The sequence below is a fragment of the Protopterus annectens genome, chromosome 13.part0, assembly GCF_019279795.1.
Source record: "Protopterus annectens isolate FY-2018-M chromosome 13.part0, PAN1.0, whole genome shotgun sequence".
Lineage (NCBI taxonomy): Eukaryota > Metazoa > Chordata > Ceratodontiformes > Protopteridae > Protopterus > Protopterus annectens.
In genome coordinates, this window is record NC_056747.1 from 1,102,924,776 (window position 1) to 1,102,936,805 (window position 12,030).

Genomic DNA, 12,030 nt, shown 5'->3' on the forward strand with positions numbered 1-12,030 from the left:
CACCATAAACAAATCTATCTCTGACTTTGAGGGAACAGGGGCGAAATTCTTGGCTAGGCTTATAAGGGTCTCTGGGCCAATAGCCTAGTATCATCCTATAAACCTATGAAACTATATATGTAAATGTGCATGTTTAGATTAAATATTAGATGGAATTTTATTACGTCTGTATTTAATATAAGGGTATGTGTCACATAAGTCCCATGTTTATGAATTCTAGACTTTTGAATTGTGTTTAACAAATCATTTAAATATATTTTTTGGTAAATAATCAAGTTGGAAAGTTCAAATGTAATAGTTGAAAGTGAATTAGTTAAGTATAAGTGTCGTCTTTGTTATGAAAGTTATGTGAAAGCTTCCAGTGCAATAGCAAAACTATATCATGGTTATTTTAAATATAAGATACATTGCATTACGAAATGTATTATAATGTGTAAGTTGATTTTTATGGTTTGAAAATAAGAGTTTGATGAAGTTATATCACTGAATTAAGAAAATAACTTACCAGCGATAGAGTGAGTGAATGAGCGTGCATCACTCCTGTGTTATATTTGTTATTTTGTTAATATTTTATCTATTTTTGATATCCAATTACACTTTTGATAACATTTTTACAATTCTTTGCGTTATTTTGTCTATTTGTAGTTCTCTGCCTTTTAGAATGCTCGTATTTTAAGTCTGTGGTTAGTTTGATTAAACATATGCATATGACATTCTTGATGTGTGTAATTTTGCTGTATTTGCAGATGAAGGTACAAGTACACTGTGAATTTTCATTTTAATATATGAAGTAATGCACAGCAGCATTCTTTCTGCATTGAGGATTTACTGCATAAGATTATTGATATGGGCACTTCCTGTCCATAATGTATGCCAGGAAATACAGTAACTCTGAGGTTACACCTAGCAATAGCAAAGGAAATACATGATTTTGTGTTAAACCAATTTCTTCTTTTGTCCCTAGCTGGCAGCTGACGGAGGTGGTTGACTCCATAGTCCATATGGTGCTGTGGGAGCCGCTGGATTCTGACTTACTTCATGACACCTGTCCATGCTCTTTGGTCCATGGCAATGTTTCTGGCCTCCTGTAGGTCAAGTTGCTGGCTTCTCAGGTCCTCTTCAACCTTTTAGTCTACTTCTCTTTGGTACAGATTTGTGAACTCTCCAGTTCATGGGGTGCTCTCTCCATACTAATCTTTATAACAAGAAGTAGGTGTCCATCCTACACGTGTCCAAACCAGTGCAGCCTTTTGTTCTGGATCTGTTCATTGATCAGTGGCTGCTGATTACATCTGGTTCAGATGCTCTCACTTCTAATGCAGTCACAAAGTGAGATTCCCAAGATTTGCTGCAGGCATCGCATTCAGAAAATCTCAAGCTTATTCAGGTCTGGCTTGAGGAGGATTCGTGTTTCCAATCCATAAAGGAGAACTGACATAATCAATGCCTGGAAAAGGCAAATCTTGGTGGTGATAGAGATGTTTATCCACTTCCACAGACACCACTTGAGCGAGGCAAATGCTGCAGTGGCTTGTCCAGTCCTGCTATGGACTTCAGCTGTTGATGCCACCTTCTTCTCCTGGACCAGTGAACCCAGATACTTCAATTATTGCATTTGTTCGATCTGAACCCCCCCCCCCCCCAAGGTGGATAGTGGCTTGTGATCTGTCTATTGCTATCATGTTGGTCCTGTCAGCATTTATCCATAAGCCATACAACTGGGCAATTTGGACAATTTCATAGAGGATATCTGTGGTCTTAGCATCACTGTATGTGAAAATGGTGCTGTCATTGGTGAACACCAGGTCAGTCATAGAATGGACTTTGTCATACTGGACTCTGCTCCTGCCCTCAAATAATCTCCTCATGATGGCGTCCACCACTATTTAAACAGCAGTGAAGAGACCACATCCCCTTGATGGATCCCAGTCTGGATGATAAGTTCTTCAGACAGTTCATTCCGAATGTGCACCTGGCTGGATGAACCATTGTACAATGTTTGAAGGAGTCTGATGATTTTCTTCAGCACGTGCTTGGTCTCCAACGTCTTCCACAGGGCAGACCAGTGGATAGAGTCAAATACAGACTTGAAATCCATAAAGACGATAACTGCACATTGTTCACACCAGATTCTTTCCTCCATTAGTTGATGGACGGTGAAGGTTTGATTGCAGCATCCTCTGTTTGGTCTGAATCCAGCCCGTTCTTCCCTGCTGGTTTGCCCACAGTGTTTCTGCATCCTGGATTGTAAGATTTTCATAAAGACTTTGCCGATGATGGAGAGCAGGCTGATGCTGCAGTAGTTCTTGCATTCCTTGTTGTCCCTGTTCTTGTGGATGGGTACAATGATGGCCTTCTTCCATGTGGACGGTACTTGTTACGTAACCCACAGAAGCCCAATCAGTGCGTGGAGTCGGTGGAGCAGGATATTGCCTCCAGCCTTGATTGCCTCCACAGTGACCTGATCGACTCCTGGTGCCTTGCCATTTCTCAGTGTTCTGATAGCTGATTTCATCTCTTTGAATGTTAGCTTTGTATCAGTCATTGTGAGCTCAGGCAAATCGATGGATGGCAGATCGACCATCGGTCCATGAGGTGACTCATGGCTGTAAAAATTCCCTCCAACATTTCAGGCATTCACAAGGTGCATGTACGACTGTCCCGTCCACTTTTTTGATGTTGTTGCTGGTGGATTTGGTCTTCACACTCAATCATTTGAGAGTGCTGTACAGGGTGTGATACTTGTGTCTGGATGCCGCCTCCTCAAGTTGGCTGCCACATGGCTCTAATACGCTTCTCTTCCTGCTTTCAGCATCTGGCAAACTTCTCAGCTGAGCTGCCAGTATCATTCATAGTTGACCAGATTTGCCTGCTTCTTCTGGGCTATGAGATACAGGCACTCATCAGATATCCAGTGCTGTGTTCAATGGTGGATGGGTGGGCATGGTGATTTAGTGCATTCCACGATGGAGTTTGATATCTGCTTTTCTGCCTGACCCATATCCTCCTTTCAGGCCAATGCTGTGAACTGGTTTGACAGTGCAATCTGGAATTCCTGTTTGTGGGCAGGGGCTATCAGTTGCTTCCAGTCCAGCCTGCTGGTGGAGGTCATTTGCGCTTTGCACACTGTAAGCAAAACTGCACCATGGCACCAACTATTGTTATCACTCTGATAAAGTAGGGCCTCAGAATTAGTATATATGTGTGTGTGTGTGTATATATATATATATATATATATATATATATATATATATATATATATATATATATATAATTAGCATGGAGAGTTAGGGAGCAACTCTAATATCTGGAAGTGCAGGGTGGCGCAACTCCCCTATAGAAAATTTTGTTTACAGTAACTTACTTGTTTATCTCATTACATCCGAGTGTTGCCTCCAGGTGCATCTGCAGTTACCTCCTATTGCTCCTCTAGGTGTCAAATGTTACTTGTTCATACTTGCATTAATAATTCCAAAATCATGCTACATACAAAGTATCAGAATATTTTATCTCGAAGCATACGTTATGGCAAACACAACTGAATTAATATCTGACCTCTGTCAATGAGTATCTGTTAGAATTGTAAGGTGATAACTTAATTTTTAAAGGCTCAGGCCACAACCACTAGGAGTTAAAGGTACACACTCAAAAGAGTTGTACTGGAGGGAATGAGATGGACATTTTCTCAATGCAGTCACAAATTGCTTTGGTCACATTATAGGTTCGCTTAGATGAAAAGTCATACTTTTGTTTGTTGTTTCTTGAAATTCTGATAGGGAGCTGTATGATATATATATATATATACATATATATATATATATATATATATATATATATATATATATATATATATATATATATATTTATATCGAATAGAGTGCAATGTTGACAGCAAGTTGGTCAGCATCAAAACATTGAAATTCAGAACGTTGACACATACTGAAAATGCTTCGAGGATTACTCCAGAGTAGGCTAAATGAAAAAAAGTGTTTCTGCAAGTGGGAAAGCCACCCTGCACCCACCACACCTCTGCTAATTATATATACCAACACCGAGATCACACAATCCCCAGGGAAAGGGCATAAGGGAATATTCCCCTACCTGGGGATCCTCGATCTCCTGCACACATCGACCAACTCCTCTTGTTGACTAAATGCAAATGGTGTCAAGCAACCTACTGTCAACCTTGTACTCCATTCGATGTAATGATATAATGAAGTACAGCTATATATATGTGTGTGTGTGTGTGTGTGTGTGTGTGTGTGTGTGTGTGTGTGTGTGTGTGTGTGTGTGTGTGTGTATTTATATATACATTTTACTTGAAATTTTGTTACCTCATTATACGCTGTGAAGATATTATTGTATTCATTACTCATTCAGATTGCCAAAGGAATATCATGAAGGTCTAAAGAGGTAATCACTCTCATCGTTAATCAGGTCAATTTCCAAGCATAACGCCTCTATTGGGATGTATCTCACTTGACATATCAAGCAATATGAAAGCTCCCAAAAGTTCCTAATCAAAAAGATCACAGGCATACCTCTCAACTTCTTAGAGCAAGAAATCTGGACAAAGCCATAAATAATGAGGGGACAAAGGCCCAAAAATAAGGACAATTTTTAAATACTGCTCTTACAAACTTAGAAAGTTGATAAAATAACAGGATTTGAATTAGCATGGATTTTCTGAAGGGTATAAAGCCTAAAACTCCAGGTTGGGAGGGTGGCCTAATGGTTAAGGTGTTTGCCTTACAAACAAGGTGCAGGGTTTGAGTCTCACAAGGGATAATTGGCTAGGCTTAAAATGGCTCGCAAGAGCAGTCAGCCTAGTACTAATCTATGAACCTATGAAAACTCAAATGCCACTCTTTATATTCTGACTTGAATCCTCAATGATTTCCCAATGATTTTCTAGAAAACCACAATTTTATGAGAAAAAGACCAAAAATATCAGGCAAAAATCTGGACATTTTGCAACAATCTGTACAGTTGAGAGGTATGACTCAGGCCTAATATCCCTGACCTACCAAGAAAGGCTAGAATCTCTATCCCTTTATTCAGTGTGCTATACACTTTGAAGGGGACTGTTCCTGTTTCTCCACAAATCCAAATATCTCTACCAATACTAGAACCAAGATTCTAAATTTTCACCAACAGATAAATAAAACATGGCGAAGGGACAGGTTCATAACGCAGCACCTCCTAAAACCTCTTGAATAAACTTCCCCTGCTTGTTAGATAATGTGTCTCACTATCTTCCTTTAAACATAAACTAGAAAACTAGATGGGTATCCACAGATTTACTCCAGGACTGACCACTATGGTCCTCCTGGAGAAAGAAGGTGCAGCCTTGAGGGAAGGTTCTGACAAGGTTAGAACAGTCATGAGACTCTGTGGTCTTGGAATATCTATGAATCTATTGCTATACAATGCTGTAATGTGTAGTTGTAGTCAATATCCATGCGTGATTTTTTTCTTTTTTATTATTCCTTGGACATTGCTGTACTGCTGTTCATTCTTCATTGTAAGAAGCTTGCATATGATACCTTTCTGTTATTATTCTTACATTCTGCCCCTGTTTATTGTCACGTCTCCATTATTTGATAAAATATATCGTCTGCAGCTTTTCTTCCCAGTCCTCTGTTGCATGATAGGCTATGTTCAGTTGGTTTTCTTGGTTAACAGATGTAAATAAATAAGAAATATTCTATAGCAGGGTAGAGTCTTCTAGAGGCTGTATCTGAAATAGGTTATTAAGATGGTTCTTGGGTTTCAATGATGAGGAAGATAAGGAGGCTTGAAAATAAGCAGTATGTGGTAAGACTGATATATCAGAATACGCTTAGTCTGTATAGCAGATGACATAGAAAAGGTGACAGGAAAAAAGGACTATATTCATAAAATCCTAGGAAGTAGAGTTGGGAGCAGAATATAAGACAAAAATTGCAGCAGGGAGTGGAGGCCGTGACTTGCAGTTTGCAGGACTAAGTTATTAAGCCTCTATCTCTTCCAGGAAACTAAGGTACTTTTGTCCCTTTTGAGGTAGTATCTGGCTTGTTTTTCTTGCTGAGAATGAAATACAATGAAAAAAATTATAAAGTAGAAACAGACAGACCTTTAGTGATGTTAAGTAGCTGGTGGTACAGAAAGTGATGCATCGTGCCGTCATGTGTTTCTGAAGCATATTCTGTCCTCAGTTCTAAAAACAGGATGTGAAACAGAAGTACTCCCAGTGACGCCCCACAAGAATACAGGAGCAGTGATGTGATGGATTTGGACATCATTGTAATCTGTTTTAAAGGAAAACACAAAGTTATTAAAACGGGAAGTCACAAATTAATGGCATAACTATCACACTGTTTTAAGACATCTGAATATTCTCGTGTTCTCTACCACTGGAAGGGATAAGGCTGTGAAAAACAAGGAATGTGGGTAGTTAGGAGTGTCACACTAGGAAAAGAGTCCATCATATAATGATACAAGCAAGAATAAAAATATTCAGACCTACACACTACTAACTGACAATGGAAACTGGAACCACAGGCATGTACATGCAGGAAATGCTCTAAAGCAAAAAAAAAAAAAATATTTGAATTCTAGCGTGAATTCTCAGTAATTCCTGAACTATAACTGTTTCTAGGTTTATAGTGCCATACTTATGCCTGTGCCAAGACAAAGCATGGTTGTATAATGGAGATAGCTAAGGCTTTGACCTTCAAAAAAGATTTAGCCTGAGTTCCTGGGTTTGAATCCCTCGGTTTCCATCTCCCTCTTATGACTGAATAAATTACTTAACCAAACGCTGTTCTTAGATTGCAATTGCTGGTTGAATTTGTTCAATCAGATCTTCAAAGTGCCACTTGTGCTTAGTGGGTTTACCCTGTTAACAAATAAAACATAAAGAATTAAAGATGCCAAACCATGGATGGCTAACACAATAATTCATTATCTTGCACAGTACTGTGCACACAGATCACAGGACATTACTAGATATAACGTGAGTGGCGTTAGAATCCTGGAAACTCTGACTGGCCTTAGAATTAATACACAAACCTACCCGGAACAGAGCACTACTTCGGGCTATTAATTATTTCTTGTGCTCTCACGTAGCCACTGAGTGTGCTGAAGAAAATGCAGAGACCAGCAATATGCACCACTCTCCTTCAGCATGTGTACAGGAACCTGGCCGTGTGCTTGATACATTGGCTCAGTATCATTCCCTGACATTTGTAGTCAGTCTCCTCCCCACAGTCGCTCACTACAACCCTATCGCCAATACCCAGTAGCAATAAAATTCATACAAAGCACAGCTTCTCTATACACACATGATATTTCTAATGTAAACACTCAGTGAACTTTGCTTAAAGCATTCACTGGCAGCAGACAGCAACTGTGGGACAATGAACAGCTTCTGGACCTTCTTGGCTGAAATACTTAAAATAACTAACCCAAAAGGAATTTTCTTTTAAATGACCAAAACAGTGTTAAATGTTTTAAGCAAACTTGTTTTTCAGATAGTTGGTGATATAAAATAGAAATTCTTCCTATTACTTATCAGGAAGGAACTCAAAACTGTTACCATCTACCTGTGAAATACAAGTGAGAAATTCATACCATCAGATAGGGACAGCTCTTGCCTGCCCAGAGCATGGTCACTAATGAAACATTGTAAGGCAGGAATCAGGAATCTACATGGTCAGTATCATCACTGTCACAACTGTACACACAGATAAAATCCGCCCTGTCTATAAACTACGGCAATTGTTTTTATACAACTTTTTTATAAACCTGTTGAAACAAATTTCAGCTCAGAAAGAATAATTTCCTTAATTACAGCCATTTGCAAACTCATTATTTTGAAAGAGTTACTTTGTAGGTTATTTTTATAATTTGTCAGCTCATTACACTCCCAAAACATATGTTCCCAGTTACCTCTTTCTTTTCCATTATATCTCCAACATTTGCTATCTACCTGGAGAATAATCCTTTGAAGTCTGCTTGGGGTATAAAAATACATATACAAACACTTCTAAGTGAGAATCCTAAACCTTCTAGTCTTTGTTGCATAATTGAGAACCATACATATGTCCTCCCATTGTTCCCTTGTAAAGTGCCTTTCCATTCTATATGCCCAGTATTTTATAACTGCCTCTGATTGATTCTCATAGTTTATTTATTTTATTTATTTATATTTGTTTACCAGGGTAATGCGCTGATCTCAGTGGACTATTTGCAGGCACAGCCTGAGTGAATAGGATCACATAAGAAATGAACAAAACATATTTACAGATAAAAGGACATGCTAAAACACACACACACACACACACACACACACACACACACACACACACACACACACACACACATATATATATATATATATATATATATATATATTTACAGATGCAAGAATATGCTGCAACATTTAGTTCAAGAAGCAGTTTACAATGTCAAAACATGGATGGAAAAATGTAATAACATTTAGCAGAGCTTTATGGATAAAATGAAGTCACAATGACTGAGATGACAGCATACAGAGAGGTATGAAGACATTAGAAGAGGCAAGTTGAGAATAGTTGCAAGAAGTGAGAGAGGAATGCAGAGGGATGAGGAGTAGAAAGGAGAAGTGTGAGCAGATGGGGAGAGGGAAGCAGGATGAATGAGGCAAAGTAAGTAAGGGGATGAGAAAATGAAATCTGGAAGGATGAAATATGGATAAAGGGGTATGAGAGAACCGCAGGGTTCATGTAACATGACCTGAGTAAGTGCAGTTGCACTTTGTTTGGGTGAAGAGGTGTTCCTTGTGCTGTCATCTGAAGTTCAAGCATTTTTGTGCATCTCAGATTGAGACAGGAATGAGTCCCAAAGTTTAGGTACCAGAGTGAAGAATGCATGGTCAGAAGAATAAAGTTTAGTTATTGTGCAATATTTTATATGTCCTACTAATTATCCCTTTTGTAACAGCAGCATCTGTTCTATATTCAGCTAAAACCTCTACTAGGGCAGGTTTTTCACTTATGTTTCCATATCCCTTTCTCTTTGCCTACACTCTGAAAACAATGACTGGTACTGAAGGTAGTCTCTAGCCTGCCATTCAAACGTCTTCTTGGCCTCATCCCATTCTCCTACCTTTCTGTCTCTAGTTATTTGCTCTCAATACCTTGGTTCCTTTGTCAGTTTTCTCCAAAGGATATAGAAACATTAACAGAAAATACAACAAACCACTACACACATTTTTCATTTCCGTGCATTATACATACAATATGTTTTCTTTTTAATAATCAGTCACTCTAGCATTATATAAATTGCTCAATTCCTACCTTCTCTGAAATTTCACTCTTCCTGAACATTATACTACATGCATTATTCCAACAAATTCCCTTTATTTATATGTAGTTTTCTCCTACCTTTTTCCAAAGATTCCACCTCCAATTCTTTTAACTCCATTACAATATTCATGACCAATTTTACCAAAGCCACTATTTCAAGGACTCACCTATTATCCACCCTCCTTTACGCTTCTCCAATCTTGACTAATCTTCGCCATAGCGAACAAAAAAAAAATGAAATCTTGTAAAAAGATTGCCAAGTTTGTACAGGTGTCTCTAATAGATCCCATGACTGTCTTTTCCTTAAAGAGCTAACTGGCATGAGGTGCCCCAACTACTTCTTATTAATCAACTCTCTATAGCTCACAAACTGTACTACCTCCCTGACAAAACTCCAGTACTACAAGATCTAACACAGCCCTACACCACCACCTGAACCTTAAGATCCACCAATCAAAATGTCATAAATGTCATCAAACATAGAAAGGAAGCTGGCAAAACTCTCTTTGCCTGTACGATAGCCAAAATCTGGAACTCACTCCCAAATCACATAACTTCTACAAGCTCTGCTTCACAATTTAAAAAACTTCTCAAAACCCACTATTCCAACAACTGGCTATGCCCATGTGATTCCCCAGACTAACCCTCTACATTGCGGTGTTGCAAGGATTCTGCTAAAGATCACCTGTTAGCCTCTCTAACCTCTTGAATACTTATTCTTACCTAGCATATAACCTGTCCTATTGAGTTCACAAAACTTTTTTTTTGCTGAAATGTATTTTTATGTCTATGCAGAAATGTAAAATGCATTCTTATATGTCTATGTGTATGTCTTAATGGTATGCTTATATATTTTATGATATGTATTTGTACTGTTGTGTTAAAGTGGAGCTTTTCTCCCAGGGCCTCCACTGAAAATGGACTTGCATCCAGTCGGACTTTCCCGGTCATCAAATGTAAAATAAAAATAAAAAATAAAAATAAATAAATAAAATAAATATTCACTACTTCATTTACTGTTGGTTTATACAATCATAGGTAGTCACTAGGCTATTGGCCTGAGGGCCCTTACAAGCCTAGCCAAATTTTACCCTTGTTACCATGATCAGCACCTATTGCCCTTGCCCAAGAGGAACACAGGTGGAACCCCTGGGGTGACTTTATGGTTACCCATCCAATCATCCACATTGTGTTTGTAGAGGGTCAATGAGGTGCTCTGTCTGATGTGAAGTGGGAGTCTATTCCAAAGGTGTGGTAACCTCTGGGATACAAATCTTTCCCTCCAGCAGGTTCTATTGATGTCACATACCAGGTTAAGATCTTTAGATCGAGGAACACATGTGCCATTTGACTTGCAGATGTGCAGCATTTCCAGGAAAGTGGAGTCAGAGATCACCTTATATGCAAGACAGAGATCGCCTCTGAGTAGTCTGTATAAAACAGAATAAAGTGACAATGATTACAGCTGAGCTGCATAGGACAGCTGCTGAAGATCTTGATTTTTCTTTGTAAGGAACCTTTGTGGTCTCTCCAATTGCTTTGAAAGGTACATGCCAAAAGGGGTATTGTACTCCATTATTGGCCTAATGAGTGAAGACTACAGGGAGGTGATAACTTTACTTTTTATCGAGGCAATGTCCTTACTTATGAGGTGAGCCATATAGAATGCCATTCTTACCACTCTGGAGACATTGTGATCAAAGGCAAGATTGCTGTCAACCTGAGTGCCCAGATCTCTCACCACTTAGTGTGTATTTAGGGTATTGCCATTGATGCGGTAATTTGCAGGAATATCACTCTTGCCAAAAGGGATGATAATACATGTTTTGCATTGAGTTTGAGGCCATGACTTTGGCACCAATCATTTGTTTGCATAAGACCTTCATGAAGGATGTTGACATTGCCTGGAGATTCTATGTCCACACTCAGTTTGCAGTCACCAGCAAACTTTGTCAGCCACAATCCTTTGGTTTTAGCTTGTACTTCGGAGAAATAGATTCCAAAGAGTAGAGGTCTCAGACCCGATCCCTATGGAACACCACTGGTAACAGGTCTACTGATGGAGGTGGATTCCCCTCTTTTGACTGTATGGGTTCTATCTGAGAGTCAATTCGCAACCCACCTTACGATATAAGGGTTGATGTCCAGCTGGGAGAGTTCGTCAATGATGCTTAAGAGAGGGATAGTGTCAAATGCCTTTGTGAAGTCTAGGTCAGCTGTTTGCACAGATTTGCCCTTGCCCAGGGCCCTTGTGACTGTCTCAAAGAAGTCCACCAGGTTTAACAACCATGATCTCCCCTTGATGAATCGAAACTGGGTAGGATCTAGTGTTTGGAGATTACCTATATCTCTGTTGATAAGGTCCATGATGATTCTCTCCATGGCCTTGCAGATAGGGCTAGTCAGGCTAACATGTCTGTAGTTTCTGGGGTCAGTAGAAGCACCACCTTTGTGCAGGGGGATAACAATGGCTGTTTTCCATTCAGCTGGGATGAAGCCGGTGCTTAGATTGTGATTGAAGAGAGTAGCCAATGATGATGCTAATCCTTCTTTGAGCCCATGTAGGACGTAGCCCGGATCTTATCAGGTCCCATTGATGCTGTGTTTTTGGCCTTAGAGATGGTGTTTATGAGCTGCTCTTTAGAGATACAAGGTAGGGGACAGGTGGCAGGGCTGTCATGAAGTACTTGTGATAGGGAGG

The 12,030-nt window shown here is 39.3% G+C and overlaps 1 protein-coding gene across 1 annotated transcript in view; it reads right to left on the reverse strand.

Annotated features, from left to right (window-relative positions):
* The window catches only part of LOC122788132 (glycoprotein-N-acetylgalactosamine 3-beta-galactosyltransferase 1-like), a 142,660-nt gene that overhangs the window by 83,389 nt on the left and 47,241 nt on the right, over window positions 1-12,030 (reverse strand). Inside the window, exon 2 of the mRNA XM_044055074.1 lies at window positions 6,116-6,290. Coding sequence (XP_043911009.1) covers window positions 6,116-6,284 — 169 coding nt within the window. The 5' untranslated portion in view covers window positions 6,285-6,290. The remainder of the gene's footprint in view (window positions 1-6,115; window positions 6,291-12,030) is intronic.